This window comes from Macaca mulatta, chromosome 2 (genome assembly GCF_049350105.2).
Source record: "Macaca mulatta isolate MMU2019108-1 chromosome 2, T2T-MMU8v2.0, whole genome shotgun sequence".
Lineage (NCBI taxonomy): Eukaryota > Metazoa > Chordata > Mammalia > Primates > Cercopithecidae > Macaca > Macaca mulatta.
The window spans coordinates 171,112,019-171,136,681 of NC_133407.1; the positions used below are offsets into that span (position 1 = coordinate 171,112,019).

The 24,663-nt window shown below is 36.2% G+C and overlaps 1 protein-coding gene across 2 annotated transcripts in view; it reads left to right on the forward strand.

Moving 5' to 3' along the window:
* The window catches only part of ATG3 (autophagy related 3), a 28,864-nt gene extending 25,607 nt beyond the window's left edge, over window positions 1–3,257 (forward strand). The window contains exons 10-11 of one of the 2 annotated variants that reach the window (XM_028843286.2): window positions 1,221–1,289; window positions 2,770–3,041. In XM_028843286.2, coding sequence (XP_028699119.1) covers window positions 1,221–1,289; window positions 2,770–2,851 — 151 coding nt within the window. In that variant the 3' untranslated portion in view covers window positions 2,852–3,041. 2 annotated transcript variants of the gene reach the window in all.
* The last annotated feature ends 21,406 nt before the right edge of the window (window positions 3,258–24,663 follow it).

Consider the following 24,663-nt stretch of genomic DNA (forward strand, 5'->3'; position numbering starts at 1 on the left):
TAGTTTTGAATTATGTAATCTAAAAAGTTTTCAGTTTTTAGAATTATTCTCTTGATTCCTCTTATGGTTTAAGGTCTTAGGATGGTGCTTATCAAACTGAAGCATATTTCTTTCTGAGGTGTAAAATTTACTCATTTGGGGGAAAAGTAATTTAACTGGTAATTATGTTAAACATTTTAATAAAATAGATGACTATATTGTGGAATGGGATGCAAATATTTCAAAAAATCTGAGTGCCTGTAAAATAAAACTTCAAGGATATTTTAGACCGTTCTATGGGCTGCCTCAGATTGTGCCTTCAAATCCTCTGGAATGATACATTCCCTCTCATATTCTAAGTTGACTTAGAATATGTGCTAAGGTTGTAGTAAAAACTGAAGCAGCATTATTTAAGCCAAGGTATGTTAAAAAGACTTTCTTTAAAAATTGTCTTTTTCTTAGTTTCTGTGCCTAGATACTTCGATACCACTATTTTCTTAGCACAGGAGAGATACCAATTGGCCATGATGTATAGATAGGATAGAAACTTCATATAAATAAATACCTTTCTTTTTATAAGCAAAAATAATTGTTTTTACATAGAATTGGATAAATTTTAGAATACCCATTAGGACAAAGAAACAAATACAAACCTCTTAACTCTGACCAATTAGCTTTTCTTAAACCCTCTCAGTTTTGGCTTGTTCTCAACTAAATCAACAGCCCAGATCACACGATTATAGATACCTCTTTGCTTTTTTGTCCAACTGACACCATGTGCCTTTTTTTTTTTTTTTGTAATTTGTGTGATATGACTCTTTTTTGTTTCTTAGAGCAAACAGCTGTCATTCCACATTTTCTCCTGCATGATTTCCCCTTCCCTGGTTTTCTGCCTTCCTTATCTGTCCCAATTATCAGAACACTAACTAATGCCATTGTGCCTGCTGTGACTACCATAGCTTTTTAAGATTACACCCTCCACTGGTAAAACTATTTGCATGGCATAACAATCTATAATCTTGTGTTTTGGAAGTGGAGGGGAGATATTTTATAATTTAACTATTTTAATAAATACTTTATAGTTATTGGGGAATGGTGGGAGAGATAAGTTTGTAATGTAACTATTATATTAAAAATTAATTCACTGACAGTAATACGGTCGATTTCTTTACAAATGAAAATGTGTTTTTCCTCTTTTGGTCTAATCGGTCTACATTAATAATTTTTTTTTTGGCTTCTAGGCATGCTGAGGTGATGAAGAAAATCATTGAGACTGTTGCAGAAGGAGGGGGAGAACTTGGAGTTCATATGTATCCTTCCCTGTGTGTAGGATTAATGGCAAAATGGCTTTAGGATTTTTTTTTTTTTTTTTGAGAAATTTAGTGTAACCTTAATGACATAGTACCTATAACTTGTTTTAACTTCTCATATCTGAAAATCCTAGTGGAAGTCTTTAATTTATTTAGAAAATGTTTTTTGTGGTAGTTACACCTTGCTTAGTTGATTAGAACATGTCCCCATGTGTAGCAGTAGCTCAGCCTTGTTACAGAGGTAACTACTAATTTAGAGTAATAACATGAGTATCTTTTTCTTAGGTATATTTCCAATTTAACTTGTTACCAAAAATGTACTTTCCCATCAGGTAAAAGTAAAATTATAGGTTGTGTCAATTGGAGGTGTCTCTGAAGCAAATAATTCAACTTAAACAAATAGGTAAATTAAAAAGTAATTAATGTACTACATGAAGTGCTTTAGATATTCTTAAAATATAGTATGTTCATTTTTCTCAAGACAGTAGCACCTTTCTTGTATCTTACTATAGTTTTCCTACTCAGTTTTCTTGGATTGACAAAAGTAATAAATTCAAGTTAATGCCCAAGCAAACTGTTGGATCCTAAAGTACCTGTACGCATAGCATAGATTCATCACACAGTCAAAATCAGTGATTAAGATGCCAGATAGCTTGAATTAGTTTCATGCTAGGTTAATAGTTGACATGGTGGTGGTTTCTGTTACTAAGTATTAGATTAGATATGGAGACTCAGACTGAGGGGCGTTGCTAATAAAGTGTGTCCCTAAGAAGAACTATGAGCTGATTTGATATTGAAACAAACCTAAAACTTCCAGTCCAAACCATATTTACTCCTAAAGTCCTATTATGCCTAACTGGCACATCTCTATGCTGGATACTAGGAAGCAACTGGGAAGACTGTCTATATATAATTCATAATAGTAATTGGTTTCCCCCAATGAAAAGTAAGCTCTTAACGTTTTTAAGTGCAATGAACATAAAAAAATTTCAGAATTTAATTAAAGACAGTCCAGTAAAGCAGTGTGACAAATACATACAGTAACCTAGAATCAGTCTACTATATAGGGTTTTCATTTAAGTTTTTTCTCTTTTGCTACAGTACTTTTATAGTCTATTCTGCCTTATTTTCTGACATAACTCTAGCAAACTTAAAGGGGTCTAGTAAATGAGTACATTTTGTACTCGATTAAACATGTATAGCTTTGTCCCTTTATTTTTATATCAAAGTAATTGTGCTTATATGAATGCCTACTCATTAAGAAGCTTCAAATTCAATATTAGAATGAGTGGTCAGGTAACTTTAAAGAGCCTCATGTTAAATAGACAAAAATTTGCATAGTTGAATTCTTTAATAGACTTAATTTAAGGGTTTTTGATTTTTTTTGAGAAATTAATGGCTTAATAAAATGGATAATTACAACATGGGCTTAAAACATAGAACTGTTTACAAATCTTATTTTCCTTAACTAAACCTTTAGGTATCTTCTTATTTTCTTGAAATTTGTACAAGCTGTCATTCCAACAATAGAATATGACTACACAAGGCATTTCACAATGTAGTGAAGAGAGCATAAAATCTATCCTAATTACTGGTTCTGATTTTTAAAGAATTAACCCATAGATGTGACCATTGACCATATTCATCAATATATACAGTTTCTCTAATAAAGGGACTTATATGTTTATGCATTAAATAAAAATATGTTCCGCTACCAGCCTTATTTGTTTAATAAAAATCAGTGTAAAGAGACACTTTTTCTTGCTTCTTATTAAGAGGTTATGATTTGATTTCCCCTAAATAACAATAAGTGAAGACATCTGTCTCATATAGAATGATGACAGATTATTTTTCGTTCACATTTATGAGGAAGGTATTAAATGTATAAGTCTCAAAACTAGGATTAGAAAACACTGTGTGCTAGACTGTCTTCTTTTCTTTGTTCCTTTTGTTTTCTCTTACCTTTTCCTGTCTGCTCATAGTTAATATTTATGATGCGCTTACTGTTTGCCATGAACTCTTAAGTACTATTACTTACATGTTTCCCAATTGTTGTATTAAGTTCATAGCACCAAAATTATTTTTTATTAAGGATTCGGGAATATTTCTTCTATTGTGATTGCCTGGTAGAATACTAGAATTTAAAGGGATAATAAGTTTATTCTGTCATATCAGCTTATAGATCTAGGTATAGGAGTTTAGAAAGGCAAGTATTCTGCTCTAGGATACATACTGAAAGCCAAGGAGGAAAACCTAAGCCCTTTGTTCTCTTTATACCACTACATTCCTCATCTTTGTTCTTTCAGTAGTCTGCACAAAGTGGAATGGCTAATCTTGTCCATAGTTTTGTTTTATTTTCTCCTCATCATTTAAGAATATCCTCCTTGCTTTCTTTCTTTTCCTCCCTTTTCCAATCAATTATTGTATTACAAGTAAATCTCCATAATGAAGTTAATGACTTGGAGGTATTGTGGTGTTTGATATGGTATAATACGGAGATGATAAACATGGACGTCATCCTCATACTTCAAAATATTCTGCTTGCTCATGTAGACAGAAAACTGCTCTCCTTTCTTAAATTGATCTTTTAAACCGATTTTACTGGAATTTTTTTTTTAGTATCTTTCATTTACATGATCTCAAATATTAAATGTTATCACATTGTCAGCATTTTTCTCCCAGTTAAGTTTTATTTGTCAAAAGTATAGGCATCTTCAATCCCTCAATTCTTTTGTTGTTAAGTAGTCATATTTATCTCAGTCACCACTAGGTGGCACAAATACTTTTTTGGTCAAACCTTTTAAATTTCAGGATATTTTTTACAATTGAAATATTTGTATGGTTATCCAGTGTATAAATAAAAGCGCGTGTGTTAATGGTATAAATGTGTTTTTATGAGTTCAGATTTATAGCACTCATTGAAAACAGTGAGTTTTGATGAACAATAGATTTGTTCTGAAAAGCTTGAAATTCAGATTATGGATAATCTTACAAATTTTCACTTCGAGTTTATTTCTAATTTTAGTTTCATAGTATTTTAAAACATTAGATTTACATACATAGCAAATGGTATTAACTTTTTTAACTTTTAATTTTAAAATAATTTTATAAAGATTTATAGAACCGTTCCAAAGGTAGCACAAGAGTCCTGTGTACTCCACTCAGCTTCCTATATGTCAATATTTTACTAAGAAATTAACACTGATACTATCAACTACAGATTTTATTCACATTTCCTCAGTTGTTTGTTCATTGTTTCCTCATTATTAGCCTGAGGTTATGAATTTTGGGGAAGCATACCACAGAAGTTATGTGTCTTTCCCTTTACATTATGTATTTCTCATTGCATTTAGTACTACTAAGTCTATAGTACTTAATTAAGGTGATGTTTACTAGGTTTCTGTACTCTATATAGTTTAATATTTATTCCTTTCCATTGTTAGAAGTGAATCACTAAGTCTATAGAAGTTTATAGCCAGAAGGGAAAAGAATTAATCTTTGCTTTCGGGAGAAACCACCACAGTAGTAATCAGTAAATTTTGGGAGAGATACTTTGAGTTAATAAAAATATCCAGTTTTTAAGTTTCATCTAGTAATTTTAGCATTAATCAATGAATCTTGCCTGAAACAGTTATTACTGTAGTGTTCTATTGGTATGCCTATTTTGCTTATATCACCCCCACACACACACACGGGTTTTTTTTTTTTGTTTTTTTTTTGTCTTTTTTTTTGGAGACAGAATCTTGCTGTCACCCAGGCTGGATTGCAGTGATGCGATCTCGGCTCACTGCAACCTCCACCTCCCTGGTTCAAGTGATTCTCATGCCTCAGCCTCACAAGTAACTGGGATTATACAGCATGTGCAACCACGTCAGGCTAATTTTTGTATTTTTAGTAGAGACAGAGTTGCACTATTTTGGCTAGGCTGGTTTCGAACTCCTGGCCTCAAGTGATCTGTCTGCCTCAGCCTCCCAAAGTGTTGGGATTATAGGCATAAGCCAACATGCCTGCCTTTCACTCCACCTTGATTACTGTGGTAAACCTTGAAATAGCATAGTGTGAACCCTCCAACAATTGTTGTGGCTATTCTAGTTTCTTTGCCATTCCATATAAATTTTAGAATCAGCTTGCTGGGATTTTAAGTGCCTTCAATCTGTAGATCAAGTAAGGGAGAATTTACATCTTAACGACATTGAGTCTTCAAATTTATAAATAGAATATATCTCTAGGTTTTTAAAATTCCTTTCATCATGTACATATTTCGTTAGATTTATACCTAAGTACTTTGAGGTTTTTTGGTGCTATTATGTGGCTATAAACTTTCTAGGAAGTCCAGTATAATGTTGAGTAGGAGTGATAACAGGTGACATCTTTGCCTAGTTTTTGATCTTGGAGCAATTGAGTTTTTCACTATTAAGTAGAATGTTAGCTGTAGCTTTTTATGGATGCCTTCTGTTAAGGAAGCTCCCCTCAAATTCTAGTTTGCTGAGAGTTTTTGTCATGAATGTTGAAGTTTTCCAAATTATTTTTCTTTATCTCTTGGGATGATCAATATAGTTTTTAAAATTTAGTTTGTTAATTTGGTGAATTACATTAACTATTGAGACAGCCTTGCATTCCTTGAATGAACTCTGTAGTTTCATTTTTTTTTTTTTTTTGAGACGGAGTCTCGCTCTGTAGCCCAGGCTGGAGTGCAGTGGCCGGATTTCAGCTCACTGCAAGCTCCGCCTCCCGGGTTCACGCCATTCTCCGGCCTCAGCCTCCAGAGTAGCTGGGACTACAGGCACCCGCCATCTCGCCCGGCTAGTTTTTTGTATTTCTTTAGTAGAGACGGGGTTTCACCGTGTTCGCCAGGATGGTCTCGATCTCCTGACCTCGTGATCCGCCCGTCTCGGCCTCCCAAAGTGCTGGGATTACAGGCTTTGTAGTTTCATTTTTATGTGTTGCTGGATTTGGTTTTGTAAAATTTGGAGTGGGGGGGGTGACTTTTGCATTTGCATTCTTTAGGGATGTTGGACTGTTTTCTTCTAATGTCTTTGTCTGGTTTCAGTTTAGGAATAATGCCTCATAATATGAGTTGAGTAGTATGTGTTCTCTTATTTTCTTGAAGAGGTTGCATAGAAGCTAAATTTGCCAGTAAAACATTGGGGCCTGGATATTTTAAGTTTTAAAATGTAGCATTATTATTATTATTTTTTTTTTTTTTTTTTTTTTTTTTTTTTGAGATGGAGTCTCGCTCTGTCGCCCAGGCTGGAGTGCAGTGGCCAGATCTGAGCTCACTGCAAGCTCTGACTCCCGGGTTCATGCCATTCTCCTGCCTCAGCCTCCCAAGTAGCTGGGACTACAGGCACCCGCCACCTCGCCCGGCTAGTTTTTTGTATTTTTTAGTAGAGACGGGGTTTCACCGTATTAGCCAGGATGGTCTCGATCTCCTGACCTCGTGATCCGCCCGTCTCGGCCTCCCAAAGTGCTGGGATTACAGGCTTGAGCCACTCGCCCGGCCGGACAATTTCTTGTGTGAGTTTGATAGTTTGTGTTTTTTTAAGGAATTTTGTTCTATAGTAGATATAGAAGGGAAAGATCCTGGTAGAGTTTCTGTCCCTCGTGCATAGCTAACATTCCCCTCCCCTAGGTCTCCACCACAATGCATAGGTTCTTTTTATTTCTGTGAGTGCCAGGTGGAGTTCCTGGAAGAAGAGCCTGTAAGAGGATGTGGTTTCCTCTCCAGGGGTTTCAGCCTCAGGGCTTTCACCTTATTCTGCACTCGACTTTCACCAGTTTGTCAGCTATTTTAGATGAACTACCCCAAGTGGGCTTGTGTCATCTCTTTCTGTAGAGGAGATTTTGGACCAGTTGTTTTCTCTGAAACCTCAGGTCTCCTGAGAGTTTTCAGAAAGTCTTAAATTTGAAGTTAGTCCTGCCCCTTTTTTACTACAGGGTGAAATCAACACTTCCAACTTTCTACATCCTGAGGCGGAAGTCTCTATGTTGTTTAAAATGCCAATTCAGGATATACTCCTTAAGCTAAATTGTGGAAAAATGGTTCCAACCTCTGCCTATAAATGATTTTACTTGGAAGTGTAATGTGATTGTTCATGGTATACTAAGCATTTAGTATATAATATGTTTACTTTTTTTAGCAGTTTGAAAAATAGTTGGTATATGTTTAAAATGTAATTCTGTGGGGAAAAGAAAGAGATCAGACTGTTACTGTGTCTATGTAGAAAGAAGTAGACATAAGAAACTCCATTTTGTTCTGTACTAAGAAATTCTGCCTTGAGATGCTGTTAATCTATAACCCTAGCCCCAACCCTGGGCCCGCAGAGACATGTGCTATGTTGATTCAAGGTTTAATGGATTTAGGGCTATGCAGGATGTGCTTTGTTAAAAAGGTGTTTGAAGGCAATATGCTTGGTAAAAGTCATCGCCATTCTCTAACGTGGAGTACCCAGGGACACAATGCACTGTGGAAGGCCGCAGGGTCCTCTGCCTAGGAAAGCCAGGTATTGTCCAAGGTTTCTCCCCATGTAATAGCCTGAGATATGGCCTCATGGGAAGTGAAAGACCTGACCGTCCCCCAGCCCCACACCCGTAAAGGGTCTGTGCTGAGGAGGAGTAGTGAAAGAGGAAAGCCTCTTTGCAGTTGAGATAAGAGGAAGTCATCTGTCTCCTGTTTGTCCCTGGGAATGGAATGTCTCAGTGTAAAACCCGATCATACGTTCTATTTACTGAGATAGGAGAAAACCGCCTTATGGCTGGAGGTGAGACATACTGGCAGCAATACTGCTCTTTACTGCACTAAAATGTTTGTGTAAAGTCAGACATAAATCTGGCCTACGTGCACATCGAGGCACAGCACCTTTCCTTAAACTTACTTATGACACAGAGATCTTTGCTCACCTATTTTCCTGCTGACCCTCTCCTCACCATTACCCTGTAGTCCTGCCGCATCCCCCTCACCGAGATGATAGAGATAGTGATCAATAAATACTGAGGGAACTCAGAGACCAGTGCCAGTGTGGGTTCTCCATATGCTGAGTGCCAGTCCCCTGGGCCCACTGTTCTTTCTGTATACTTTGTGTTGGTGTCTTACTTCTTTTCGCAGTCTCTCATCCCACCTGATGAGAAACACTCACAGGTGTGTAGGGGCTGGCCCCTTTCATAATTCAAATAAATTAGTGATATAAGAACCCCCAAAGCATTCTGCAAAACTTACTCGTCTGAAGAATGCATAGTTCATTTTGTAGGATTTGAGCTTCTATTGCAAAAAAGGAGAGACAACCAAGCAACTTAAGCCCAACGTCTCCTAAAAAATATTAAGTAGAAAGAATAGCAGGCCTGTAGAAAAATACTAAGTAGAAAGAATAGCAGGCCTGCAGAAAAATATTAAGTAGAATAGCAGGCCTGTAGAATAGCAGGCCTAAGCGCATGAACTGCAGTAAGTTGTTTCATAGGTAATTCTTACTACTTGTTAGGCCACAGAATGGAGGATACTTTGTGTTTACAATTTATACTCTTCCTATTTCCAAAGATATAAGGGAACATATTCTTGCAGTGACAACTCAAATCACTGGCAAATTGGTCGAGCTATATTGACTGCTTCTCATCTTACAGACCTTTCCAGAAGGCTGCTTAGTGTCGTTAGGACATGACAGCAGGTTCCTCCCAGAGCAAGTCATCTAAGAGAGTAAGGCAGAAGCTGCAATATCTCTTATGACCTAGTCTCAAAATTCACATGATGTGATTTCCTCAGTATCCTATTGGTAATAGAGGTCAGCCTATTCATTGTGAGAGGGAACTACACAAGTGTGTGAATGTCATGAGATGATGATTGTGAACCATCTTGGAGGCTCACTAGCATAGCCAGGAATCTCAATTAAAAAAAATTTTGAGGCATCAAGATAGCTGTGCCCAGCACTCACCTCCAAAAAGAAAAGCCAAACAACAAGTAGATAGCCACATGTTGAATAGAGTGTCCAAGGGAGAACACTGGGGATTCAACAGGGAAGTGACAGGGACCCTAAGGCACAGAAACTCAAGATGGCAACAGAGAGGGGAAAGCAAAGCACCCAACTTGGATTGGCTTTTAGCTGAGAAGGATTCCGCATTCTAGGGAAAAGATAAATGGGAGATCCCCAGCAGTCCTCGTTCCCACAACAGATGCTTGCAATCTTACCTACATGAGAGCCCCTTATCCCTCACAGGTCCTGACCCTAGGATAGGGAGCTGCCTGGAGTTCTTGCCAACTATACTGTTTCAGAGAGAGAATTCACACTGCGTCCCACTGACCCCCTGGTACCCAAGCTGCTATAGCACAGTGCCATTTTGAGAGTGGCACTACCACTGTACTACATTGTGCTCAGGTGCCCAGTAGACCCTGCATCTCCACATTCCCTGGGACCCTGTTGACATCCACTCCGAGGGTTGTAGCATCACAACACAAGCTGGACCCCAGCAAAGTCTTGTTCTCGGCACTTGAGCCCAGTCAGCATCCTATACCCTGGTAAAAGGAAGTCCAAAACATCCGGGAGGCTGCTCCCAGAACATAGCCAATATGTGCACTCCCCAGAGCCTGAGACCCACTTGCCCATGTGTGCCACCCATAGTCCAAGGACTGTCCTGCCCAGGGCTTGCTGCCACTGGCACCTATGCATGGTGTCCAGGAACCAAGGACTAATTTGCCTGTAACCCACCATCACCAGCAACCTTGCCCGCTACAGTGGTAAGGCTGCTGCATGCCTGCACCCATTGCCCAGGAGCCCCAAGGACTGGTTGACCTGGTATCTGCAGTCACCATCACCAGTACCCAAGCATGCCCCCTCTGAGAGCTAAGAGCTGGCTTGCCCAGCATTCTTGTCTCCAGCAAAGTCTTGCCATAGCCTCCACAAACAATTGCAGCCTAAAGTGAGTAACTTGCAGACACCACTGATTATTACAGTTTAAGAAAATATGGAGACTACACTATTGTGCCCACCCAGAATGAAAGCCAAAGCAACCTACCCAATTGACCCTATAGATAAATGTAAGGAAAAACTCTGCTTATGGAAGCTGCTCCATAAAATTGGAAGAAGCAGTGGTTACAATAGATGCACAAATGTCAACACAGGGACACAAACATGAAAAAGCAAGGAAACAGGACACAATAAAGGGGCACAATAATTTTCCCCAGTAACAGATCCCAAAGAAAAGGAAAGCTAATGCCTAAAAAGAAATTCAAAATAAGGAAATTCAGTGAGGAGCAATAGAGCACAAATGGACAATACAAAGGAACCAGGAAAACAGTGTATGATCTAAGTGAGAAATTCAACATAGAATAAAAGAGAAAAAAGAGAAGTCCTGGAATTGAGGAATTCAATGAATGAAATAAAAAATGCAATTGAGAGCTTCAACAATAGACTAGATCAAGCAGAAGAAAGAATTTTGAACTTGAAGACAAGTGTTTTGAATAACACATTTGTACATGTAGAAAAATATATATAAAAGAATGAAGAATGTCTACATGATACTATCAGGTGAACAAATATTAGCATTTTAAGGATTCGGAAGTGAAAAGAAATGGGGAAAAACATAGACAACCTATTTAATGAAATAATAGCTGAGAACTTCCCAAGTCTTGAGAGAGAAATAGACAAAACTCAACAACTGTGTATAGAAGGAGCACACCTCAACATAATGAAGGCTATATATGATAAGTCCACAACTAACATACTGACTGGGGAAAAGCTGAAAGCCTTACTTCTAAGAACTGGTACAAGACCAAGATGCCCACATTCACCACTGTTTTTCAACATAGTACTGGAAGTCCTAGCCAGAGCATTTAAGCAAGAGAAAGAGATAAAAGGCCTCCAAGGTGGAAAAGAGGAAGTCAAATTGTTCCTCTTTGTAGATAACATGATATTCTATAATATATAGAAAAATGTAAAGACACCACGCAAAAGCTCTTAGAACTGAGTTTAGTAAAGTTACAGGATACAAAACCAAATGCAAAAGTCAATAAGTCAATAGCATTTGTATACACCAATAATGAACTAGCTGAAAAAGAAATCAAGAAAGCAATCCTATTTACAATAGCTACAAAAACAACAACAACAACTAAGGATGAATTTAACCAAAGAGATGAGTGACTACTGCAATGAAAACTATAAAACTGATGAAAGAAACTGAAGAGGCCAAAAAAAAATTGAGACATCCCATGCTCATGGATTGGAAGAATTAATGTTAAAATGACTATACTACCCAAAGCAATCTACAGATTTAATGCAATCCTTATCAAAATACTAATGTCATTCTTCATAGAAATAGAGAAAACAATTCTAAAATTCATGTGGAACCATAAATAGCCAATGGAATCCTGAGCAAAAATAACAAAGTTAGAGGTCTCACACTACCTGACTTCAAAATATACAACAAAGCTACAGTAACCAAAACAGCATGGTACTGGCATGAAAACAAACACATAGAGAAATAGAACAGAGAACCTAAAAATCTGCATATTCAAAACCAACTGATTTTTGACAAAGATGCCAAGAATGCTGGGGAAAGAGCCCCCTCTTCAATAAATGATGCTGGGGAAACTGTATATCCATATGCAGAAGAATGATACTAAACCCTTATTTCTCACTGTATACCCAAACCAATCAAAGTAGATTAAAACAAAAACAAAAATAAACAAATGGAATAATACCAAACTAAGAAGCTTGTGCACAGGAAATGAAACAACTGAGTAAAGAGACAACCTGTAGAATTCAAGAAAATATTTACAAACTATTCATGTGACAAGGGACAAATATTCCCAATATACAAAGAACTCAACTCAATAGCAAAAAAAAAAAAAAAAAAAAAACAAAAAAAACTGATTTTTAAATGGACAAAGAATCTGAACAGTCATTTCTTAGAAGACACACGAATGACCAAGGATATGAAAAATGCTCCACATCACTAATCATCTGAGAAATGCAAATCAGAACTACAATGAGATATCTCATCCGAGTTAGAATTGGTTATTATCAAAAGACAAAAAATAAATGCTCGAGGATGCAGAGATATGCTGTTAGTGGGAAGGCAAATTAGCCTTTATGGAAAACATTATGGAGGTTTCCCAAAAAAACTAAAAATAGAATTACCCTGACATCCAGCAATCTCACTAAGGTTATCTGGAGGAAAGGAAATCTATATATCAGAGAGATTCCTGCACCTTCATGTTTATTGAACCACTATTAACAATAGTCAAGATATGAAATGTCCATCAAAAGATGAATGGATAAGGTGGTCTATATACACACGATGGAATTCTATTTGGCCATAAAAAAGAATGAAATCTTCTAATTTGTGGCAACATGGATGAACCTGGAGGACATGTTAACTGAAATAAGATGGCACAGAAAGATAAATACCACAAAAAAAAGAGCTCATAGAGAGTATAATTGTGGTTTTTAAGAGTCTGGGAAGAGTAGTAGGGAGGGAAGAGTAGTGGGGAGGGGAGGATAGGGAGAAGTTCGTTAACAGATGAAATTATAGCTAAAGAGGAGGAATAATAAGTTCTAGAGTTCTGTAGCACTGTTAGGTAAATATTGTGTATTTTTTTAAAAGCTAGAAGAGAGGATTTTTATTTTGAATATTCACATCATAAATATTTGAGACAATGGATATGCTTAATTACCCTGACTTAGTCATTACAAATTGTATACATGTATTGAAAAACTACTGTATATCCCATAAATATGTAGTTATCACATGGTAAAGAAAGAAAAACAATGAAATATTAATAGGCAATTTACAGAAACCCAAAAGTCCAACAAGTGTGTAAAGATCCTCAAACTTATCAGAGAGATACATATTATTACAGTAAGATACCTCTTTATCTGGTGAAAAATTAGGTTGGATAGTTGTTAGCATTCAAAGAAATGTGAACATAGAGGAATGCTTGTGCACGGCTGATAGGGTATAGACCGGCACAACCATTTTAGGGAGTAACCTGGCAGTATCTAATCCAATTGAGTGTACCTCACTCCTGAGTATATACCACAAAAGAATACATGCAGAGGACCTCAAGGAATGATATAGGAGGATGCTCATTGCTGTGTTGCTTGTGGTGGCAGGAGTTGGAAGTAATCTGGCCTCTTATTACTGATAGAGTTACAAGGGATTATGCAGCAATTAGAAAGAGATACACGTGAAACAACATGAATAGATCTTAAATATAGATCTGAATTTTTAAAAGTTATTTGTAGTTAACTCTACCATTTTTATTTGGTTACCTATATGGCAACATAAATATATTATCTAAACCAAAATTCTTGATTTTATATCTGCTGCCAAAAAAGTAACTACCACAACTGAACTAACAATTAAAACCCTTGCTCCTCTAATAATCTTTCTCATCTCAGTGAATGCCACTACTCTCCTCAAAATTTGTCCCGAGCCAAAAATTTTAAGAGCCATCTTTTGTTCCTCTTTCTCTATACCTCACTTGACTAACACATGTCCCAGCTTTCAGGCACAAGCTCTGTCCTCTCTACCTCCAAAATACATCCTGATGCATAGGATTTTCTGTCCTGAAGTAGCACCTCATGTGATTCCAATGCAGGAGTTTCCTGAATCACACTTTGAGAAACTGAAAACATGCCTTCCTGCTCTGTTGAGGAGTAAGCTTTTCCTCTTTGGTAAATTTTGGGAAGATAATAATTTTTGGCTTTTTAGAATAAATATTGTTGTGATTCCATTGTTAATAATCAGTGAATCAAAAGATCCCAACTAGTAATATCATTCCAGTTTTATCACCAACACAGCTGACAGACTGAAAGTTTAATGAACAGCAAGTAATTAAGACCTAGGCTTTAGAACCAATATTTAATTCCCAGATGCCTTACTTTTAGTTGTGTAACTTTGGTTTGTTTATTTACCTCTGAAACCCCAGGTTCCGCATCTACAAAATAAGGAGAGCATTATCTAGCCATAGAGTTGTTAGGAGGATTTGGATGTAAAGCACGTGGCACAGTGCTTGACCTTGACAGGGCTGCTGCTACAATGACAATGATGATAATGATGACTATTGCTGTGACTACTACAACCAGTAGACTTCTAGTTTTGAGACCACAAATACTAAGAGCATCCAGCAGAGGGCAATGGAACAGTGCAAGATTCAAGTTAGTATATGTGCCTACTGGAGATGTGTCAGATTTACCAAGCATTATTTCTACTTTTATATTTCTTGTTTTAATGGAAGAAAGAGGTGGATGTTATTGAAAGACCTCCTTTATATTTGAGATTCTCACTTCTCCAATTATTGAAGAATGATGGTACATCTATATCTACACAATCCTCACTTATAACTTGCAATCTCAATCTCCTAATGCATTAGTCTGTTTTCACGCAGCTGATATAGACATACCTGAGACTGGGTAATTTATAAAGAAAAAGAGGTTTAATGGACTCAGTTCCACGTGGGTGGGGAGGCCTATCATCACAGAAGGAGAAAAGGCATGTCTCACATGGCAGCAGACAAGAAAGAAATGAGAGCCGAGCAAAAGGGGAAACTCCTTATAAAATCATTAGAACTTGTGAGACTTAGTCACTATCATAAGGACAGTATGGAAGAAACTGTCCCCATGATTCAATTACCTCCTACCTGGTCCCTCCCACAACATGTGGGAATTATGGGAGCTACGATTCAAGATGAGATTTGGGTGGGGATATAAACCATTTCACCTAACATCTTTTAAATTTTTTAAATAAAAAAAAAAATTTTATAGAGACAGGGTCTTCTATGTTGCCCAGGCTGATCTAGAACTCCTGGGCTCAAATGATCCACTCACCTCGGCCTCCCAAAATGTTGGGATTACAGGTGTGGGCCACTGTGCCTGGCCCTCCTAACAGCTTTGTCCTTTACATCTAAGGCACCTTACCCCAGCATCCCCCTTTCTAAAATGAGAGGAGTGGAATAAATATTTGGTATTTAAGTCCTGTACCCAAGAGCCTTTGGTGCTGTTGAGCTGCATCAGGGCTGTCAGAGATAAGTAGGAAGGCTCCACTTCTCTCCCCTCCACTGTCTACCAAAACAACTCAGCATTTATCTGTTTGATATATTGGAGTTTCTCATAAGATTTTATTTTGAAAAAAAAAAAAAAAGTTAAAAAATAGATGCTCACAGGTGCCCCTTCTGGCTCTATCCAAAGAATCTAGTTTGCTGGGGCCTTTGTTGTTTTAACAAATAATAGTATATGTTATCTAGCATTTTTTAACATTTGGCCATTTCATCAGTTGCAAAATCAGTTATTGTATCTTTCTTAATATGAAATGATGGAATATAATAAAACAAGTAAAAATATCAACATACATTAGCAAGAAAAAATTTTGTTCTTTGTTCCAGCTATGTCTATCTGTACATGCTGGGTAGGGTGATAAAATTAATTTCATATTGTGGATTGTGACCAAAAATTTGTAAGCCATTGCTATATATATTGATACAGTTTTTGCTTTTATCACTGTATTAATCTGCTAAGGCTGCAATAAGTACCACAGATTGAATAGAATGGCTTAAACAACAGAAATTTGTTTGCTCACAGTTCTTGGGGCTAGAGTATAAGAAGATGTTAGCAGGGTTGATTTCCTCTGAGGCGTCTCTTTTTGGCTTGTAGGTGGTTGTTTTCATGTTCACGTGGTGTTCTTCCTCTATGCATATTGTTAAAGAAAAAAAATTATTTTATAATGCTTGTTGATGGGCATTTGGGTTGATTCCATGTCTTTGCTCTTTGTAAATAGTGCTGCAGTGAACACATATGTGCATGTATCTTTATAATTGAATGATTTACATTCCTTTGGGTATATACCCAGTAATGGAATTGCTGGGTCAAATGGTATTTCTGGTTCTATGTCTTTGAGAAATCACCACACTGTCTTCCATAATGGTTGTTCTAATTTACATTCCTACCAACAGTGTAAAACAGTTCCTATTTCTCCACAGCCTCACCAGCATCTGTTGTTTTCTGACTTTTTAATAATGGCCATTCTGACTGGTATAAGATGGTATCTTATTGTGGTTTTGATTTGGTTTTCTCTAATGATCAGGGATGTTGAGCTTTTTTTTCATATTTTTTTCATATGTTTGTTGGCTGTACTTTTTTTGAGAAGTATCTGTTCATGTCCTTTGCCCACTTTTTAATGGGATTGTTTGTTTATTTTTCCTGTAAATTTGTTTAAGTTCCTTGTACACTCTGGATATTAGACCTTTGTCAGATGGATAGATTGAAAATACGGTACATATACACCATGGGATACTATACAGCCATAAAAAGGAACAAGATCATGTCCTTTGCAGGACCATGGATGGAGCTAGAAGCCATTATCCTCAGCAAACTAACACAGGAACAGAAAACCAAAGACTGCATGTTCTCACGTATAAGTGAACAATGAGAACACATGGACACAGGGAGGGGAACAACACACACTGGGGCCTGTCGGTGAGGGGTTGAAGGAGGGAGAGCATCAAGAAAAGTAACTAATGCCTACTGGGCTTAATGCCTAGGTGATGGGTTAATAGGTGCAGCAAACCACCATGGCACATGTTTACCTATGTTTACCTGTGTAACAAACCTGCACATCCTGAAGGTTATGTATCCCAGAACATAAAATAAAATAAAAAACTAAAGTTCAGATCTTGAAATTGTAAAACACAGAACATAAAGCAAATATACTTAATACGTTACAAAAATGACAAATGCAAAAATAATAATAATGTTAAAGCACAGTGAAGAAGACTTTACTCAGGACCATTGCAATAGGTATAGGTAACACCACAACGAGATTTTGCAGTGTAGGAGAATGATTGGACTTGACTCCAAACACAGCATGGGCAAGTGGGAATTTATAGCCAAGCAGCAGGGTGGGGGTCAATGGATGGAAAATTACTAAAAGGAAACATCAGGAGTGAGGAGGATTTCAGCTAAACCAACTTCACAGGATTCTTGCTAAAGACAGAACAAGGTGATTTATTACCTGTGGGATAGTGGAGGATAAGGAACTTGATCAGATATCAAGGTTGATCAACTACTGAGGAAGAGGGGTTCTTGCTAAATGAGTTTTTGGATAAAGCTGGATTTTACAAGGAGGTGCACAGATGGGCCTAGGAGAAGGTTCAGGAGTCTGACTGAAGTTTGGTCAACCTAGAATCTGTGTCAATATCTGTACAAAATTCCTCTTCTTACAAGGACATAAATCATATTCAATTAGGGCCTAACCTACTGACTTCATTTTAACTTAGTTACCTCTTTAAAGACCCTATTTATAAACAGAGTCACATTCTTAGGTATTGGGTATTAGAACTTCAGCATGAAATTTGGTGTAACACACTTCAGTCTATAATGATCACATAAAAAATCTTGGAGATCAATCCATACAAACACATAAAGCCTGCTTCATTTTATTTCATTATTGGACTGTATTTCCTTCTCTTTCTGTCTTACTCCCCCCTACACAACCTCAAATAATAACTAGTGCTTTTGTAAAGGATTATGAATTCATTGTAAAAATTGCAAACAAGTACAAAGAAGAAAATAAAAAATCAGGTTCATTATTATCTCTTGGAGCTAATATTTTTGACATTTTGGTGAATATTCTTTCAATGATCCCTTTGTGTCTAAATACATATATAGATGTATATGTTCATGAATATATGTAAATGAGTATATGGATGTTTATGCATTTACCAAAACTGGGATTGTACCATTTATGTTTTTCTGTAATCCTTGTTCACGAAACAATATACGGGGACTGTCTTCTTCAAGAAATATATTAAGGCCGGGCGCCGTGGCTCAAGCCTGTAATCCCAGCACTTTGGGAGGCCGAGGCGGGTGGATCACGAGGTCAGGAGATCGAGACTATCCTGGCTAACATGGTGAAACCCCGTCTCTACTAAAAATACAAAAAACTAGCCGGGCGTGGTGGCGGGCGCCTGTAGTCTCAGCTACTTGGGAGGCTGAGGCGGGAGAATGGCGTGAACCCGGGAGGCGGAGCTTGCAGTGAGCTGAGATCACGCCACTGCACTCCAGCCTGGGAGACACAGCGAGACTCCGTCTCAAAAAAAAAAAAAAAAAAAAAAAAAAAGAAATATATTAATAGATCTATATTATGATTAACAATGGTTACCATTGTTGTATGGATGTTCAATTAATCATCTAACTGGTCATTTAATTTGCTTATATTTTTTCTGTTTTAATCAAGACTTATGTGAATATGTAGGTGTATACATCTTTGCACACTTGTATGATAATTCCCATGGAGTAAATCCTTGAAAGTAAGAATACCAAGTTGGCAGCCACTTTACATTTTGATATATACAATAATTCTAAGCTATCTTCCAAATAGTTTATACTAATTTATACACTCACAACAAAAATTTAAAAAACACATGAGTTCTTATGTACCTACACTGTCACTAATAATATTAGACTATATTATTTAGCATTTTTAAAATAAAATTACTTTAGTTTTTATTTGCACTTACAAGTGAAAGCATCTTTTCTCCCAACATTTTATTTACAACATATAACAAAGTTTGAATTCATTTTACAGTGAACACTCATGCACACCATCTTGATTCTGCCATTAACATTTTACTATAGTAACAATATATCCTTTTATCTTATCCATCCATTTAATTCATCTTTTAAAATGCATTTTAAAGGAATTTACAGGAATCCATACACTTTACCCAAAATGCAGTTGACCATTGAACAACACAGGTTTGAAATGTTTGAAATGTCCAGGTCGACTTATATGTGGATTTTTTTTCAGTAAATATATTGGAATTTTTTTGGAGATTTGTGACTATTTGAAAACACTCAGATGAACCACTTAGCCTAGAGATAACAAAAAAATTAAGAAAAAGTTATGTCGTGAATGCATAACATATAAACAAAATATAAAAAGTTATTTATCAAAACTGACACACACAAACATGCACCATACATGGTGCCATTTGCAGTTGAGAAAAATATAAACAAATGCAAAGGCAGTATTAAACTACACAAAATTAACTGTAGTATACACTTGACTCAGCTGAGTGACCAGAGGCCTTGTGGGTGTGTCTGGGTGAGGGTGGGGACAGGGGTTCAATCCCTGTACAGCAGCCCTACAGGGAAATGCCTGACAAAAATTAATTTTTAAAAAGGCTCATCCAGGAAACGCATATAAGGGCTGCTCACCTGGCGTTTTGAGCCCTCTCACAGGTCATAGACCTCTGGAGAGAGAAACTGAAACACTTAAGAGGGTGAAAATGACTCAGTGGTAACACACTATGGAGTCTTGCCTACAAGCAGCACACATCAATTCACCACACAAAAACCCTAGGCCACAGCTCAGTTCTCCTTTTAAGAAAAAAAAATAAGAAACTAATAATCTCAGAATGAGAAAACAAGGAGAATGATCTCCTTTCAAGCACTCCATAGGTTTTATGGCACCTCCACTTGCCAGAGTTTATGTGAAATGGAAGTAATATGGTATTTGTGCACATATACATTAATGAAAAAGAGTACTAAGGTCAACCTGCAAAATATAGAGTTCCTAAGTTCTCTTTTTCTCTATTTTCCTTTCTGCCAGCTTTAAATCTGCTGTTATTTTTCTATTAAGATACAAAACACTGTTTGGACTCAGCAAGTTTTTTGTTTGCAAGTGGGTGAATTTGTGTTTGTCTCATGGCTTAAGTTCTGAAGTAAAAGCTATAAGATTGTGTGTGTGTGTGTGTATGTCTGTGTGTACATATTTAAAAGGCCTTTATAATTTATGTACTTTTACGTTGAATTGGCAATTAGATCCATTTTAATTTCCCTCTTTCAGTACCTTATAATGTAAATTTTGCTGTTTGATTTTCACCTGAGTTGTTTCCTGTAATATGCAAATTTAAGGTTAGTTAGTTGACAATTGCCTACGGTAGTAAAACAGGTTATCAATAAATTGAGGCTGGGTACAGTGGCTTACTCCCATAATCCCAGCACTTTGGGAGGCTGAGACAAGTGGATCACTTGAGGTCAGGAGTTCAAGACCAGCCTGGCCAACATAGTGAAACCTCATCTCTACTAAAAATACAAAAAAATTAGCCAAGTGTGGTGGCACATGCTTGTAATCCCAGCTAGTCAGGAGGCTGAGGTACAAGAATTGTTTGAACTTGGGAAGCAGAGGGTGCAGTGTTGCAGTGAGCTGAGAGCATGCCACTATACTCCAGCCTGGACAACAGAGTGAAACTCTGTGTCAAAAAAACAAAAAAAATAATTTGAAAGTCTTAAGATAGGGAAAAAAGATCTTTAAGAATCTATAAGGTGTACTTCTGTTGGCTTACCTAATACGTCTATGTATTGATGTGTTGTGTACACAATGTTTCACTACTGAAAATATATAAAAGAGCTCTAATTAATTGGCTTATGAAAATAAAAGTGCTTGAATCAAATATGTTATCAGGAAAAAAGACTAGTCAAATGCTTTTTCAAGCTTACATAACTTAAGTAAAATATTTAATAAATAAGCTAGCTGTAAAATTACTCATATTTCTAAAATATTAGAAATGTCTTATGAACTGCCAGCATACATTTTTGTTTGCATTTATTAATCAAGCAATTTCCTACTTATCCCTGCCAAATTCTATAAGGTGTCAAAATTTGGCACAGGGGTTATAAAACTATAAATCCAACCTAATACAGAATTATCTTTGCTTATGTAATTTTTAATAAATAAGACATTGATATTGGTTTAATGAAAATAGCTACATCTTGAATTTAGTATGATTACCATAACTTCTTATCTTGTGGCTTTAGAAGGTCTAGTCCACAGGCAGTAAGGTTTATTTTGGGAAAGGACTGTTACCATCTTTGTTTCAAAGCTAAACTGTAAACTAAGTTCCTCCCAAAGTTAGTTTGGCCTATGCACAGGAATAAACAAGGACAGGTTGGAGGTTAGAAGCAAGATGAAGTCAGTTAGGTCAAATATTTTTCACCGTCTCCGTTATAATTTTGCAATGGCAGTTCTATAACTTTAAATAATGACTATTGCAATTTTCATAAACAATCTAGGTAAATGATTAAAATAAAATAATTGGGAAAATGGGATAAATACTTGTAGACAAACTTATAATTTAGAATCTAAAGTTATATTAAATAATAGATATTTCATTATTTGGGCATTGTCCAATAATATATTGTAGGAAAGCATCATTTCTAAAAACAAAAGTATTTCATTTTTTAAAAGGTGAACAATTTTTGTTTAATTCAAAGCTTATTTAAAGGTTATGTATAAAACAAGGCAAAAGGAACCAGGAAATAAAAGAGATGTAAAGAAAGTTTTAAAAATAAAGAGGTTTTTTTTTTTGTTTTTTCTGTAAGAAAGCTTAAAGAGACATAATTTTATATGAGAAAGAATCATTTATTTATGATAAATGATTAAGTTTAGTCCTAGAATAAAATGATAGATTGTTTAAAGAAAAGGGATGTTCAGCACAAACCAGAAAGTCCATGCACGTAATGAACAGTCTGTGTAAGTCAATAAGAGAATTTATATATTTAAAAAAACAAAAAACTTTTATATAAGAAACTCTATAATTAAAGGGAAATTATAATGATCTTTCTAGAGATTGGGCTTGATGTAAGAAAAAAACATTTATACACTAAATATTTGGTTAGAACAATGAAATTTTCTTAAGGGATTGTTTTACTTTTTTTTTTTTTTTCCAGACAGAATCTCACTCCGTTGCCCAGGCTGGAGTGCAGTGGCACGATCTCAGCTCACTGAAACTCTGCCTCCCAGGTTCACACCATTCTCCCGCCTCAGCCTCCCAAGTAGCTGGGACTACAGGTGCCTGCCACCACGCCCGGCTAATTTTTTGTATTTTTCGTAGAGACGAGGTTTCACCATGTCAGCCAGGATGGTCTCGATCTCCTGACCTCATGATCTGCCTGCCTCGGCCTCCCAAAGTGCTGGGATTACAGGCATGAGCCACCATGCCCGGCCAAGGGATTGTTTTACTCTTAATAAATTATAACATATTTTAATCTTTTAAACTCAAAGTTCAACTTTTATTGCATCTCACCATTTTCAGTTTCCTCTTCCCTTTTAAAGAGTGCAAAATAGTGATATTCTCCTTCAACTCATTTTCAGTTCACATAAATTTGTTACCTTGAGTTCTGTTTGTTGTGGCCTGATGCTAACAATGTTTTCTTAAAGGTCTAAAGGCAATGTTTTCTTCCAACATAATGTTCTGTGCAGGGCAGAAGGTCTTTTCTTTTCCTTTTGGTAACTGGCCTACCAGATTTTATGGTTTATCAAAACTATTCCTGTGCCATTATTATTAAGTTTTGGTGTGCTTAGGAAAAAGACTGAGATAAAAACAAATTTTTAATTACGGTTATCACATTCGTGTATCTTTCTGTATGTGCTTTAAAGTCCTTCTGACATTAAGTTACAGGGCTTTGACTCCTGGGTCTAAAAAGGACACCAAGTCCTGCTAAATCTTAAACACTGACTGAAATTAAAGTCTCATTTTCACACCCAGTAGACAATGCCAATCAAAATAAACTGCATTCCAGAAACATAGGGCCAGAAATTAAAGCTATTAAACTCCTCGAGGCCCCAGGACTCTCACAGAAGAGGTGGGCATGTGAGATTGTAATGGTCAATTTTGAGAGATAAAATAAGTTCAATTTCTCTATAAGTTGATCATTAATGTCAAAGGCACACTGATGCAAGACCAGCATATGGGCTCTTGAGTCAGATTAACAAGGTTTTCTTGAAGCATTAATTGACTCCTTAATAAAGGTTATAAAGGTTATAAAAGGGTTATGGAAGTCATATCTTATGGTCAATATTAAACTTTTATAGACTGTTTATAAAATTTTGAAAAATAAGTTTAATAGGCTTCATGCGGTTTCATTAGGGTTTGTTGTTTTGAAAAGTAGGTCTCCTCTCCCAAAAATAAAGGTTCTTATCTTTTTTTGAAATCCTTGAGTTATCACTTTGGTCAAATGAATGACTTATTTTACAATGACACATGATATCAAGTGTTTTAAACCTTTGATATTTGACAAACTTTCCAAAATCAAATTACAAATTATGTATTTTTCTGATCTAATTAATCCTTTAAGATATTAGGTTCCCTAAAGTCCAAAAATGACATAACTTGGCTTATTTTGCATAAAAATTATACAGGAAGCATTGTCAAATATGAAATGGTGTTTGGTTTTCTTTGGGCTGTAGTTGTATAACTATGTTATTTATATGTGTTCCAAAATCATGGGAAACTCCTATAATTCTGATGTGACTTGGTATACATTATCAGTAACAGTTATAATTGTTATGCTAAATTATCATGTGCCACAGAGGTAACAAATTTCCTAGCCAATTGTGTCTTTGACTATGGCTACCCTAAAACCTTTTGTCATCCTTGGACTACTGTTTTCTTGTTTTGGTCATCTTTAGAAGGTGGTTCTACTACTACTACTGAAAACCTTGGTTTTTGAACTACCTCTTTTCTTTCCCTCAAGTCAGAAGAATCAGGGCAGATATAGAAGGAACACATAGACATTTTTCATTACCCAGGATGGTTCAGCTGGATATAGATATTAGGAAACTAGTCAGTGTTAAATGGCTATGTTTTTATTTCAAAGTTTTTGGGGACCAGGTGGTGCTTGGTTACATGAATAAGTTCTTTAGTGGTGATTTGTGAGATTTGGGTGCACCCATCACCCAAGCAGTGTACATTGTACCCAAAGTGTAGCCTTTTATTCCTCACGCCCTCCCCACACTTTCCCCACAGTCCCCAAAGCCCATTGTATCATTCCTTTGTTTTTGCATCCCCATAGCTTATCTCCCAATTATGAGTGAGAACATATGATGTTTGGTTTTCCATTCCTGAGTTACTTCACTTAGAATAATGGTCTCCAATTCTATCCAACTCCAGAGTCTTTGACGTAACTTATATTTTATCTGTATTTCCTTTCTTTATATGGAGAATTGGAGAATTATAATTCTCAAAGACATAGCAATTGGTAGAAGTAGATGATTCCACAATTACTTTATTCCACATTACACACATAGTGGTCTTAGGAGAATATTATTTTTTTATTTGAGGCTTTTTAAAAAATTATACTTCTTAGTATTCTCCTGTTTTGATTTTCTTCAAAAGGAGTTTCTGTTAACCATATATTAAATCTTCTTGGCCTACTTTCAATATTCATTATTTTCAATCCTTTTTATCTATTCATTTATTGTGTGCATTTTTAAAAGTCTCATTTTCACCTTCTCTTTTTATTAAGGCATTATCTGTTGAGTTGAGTCATTCTTGTGTTCCTTATTGTTTAGCCTTTGTTTCTAAAATGAGTTTCTTTATTTCTAATTC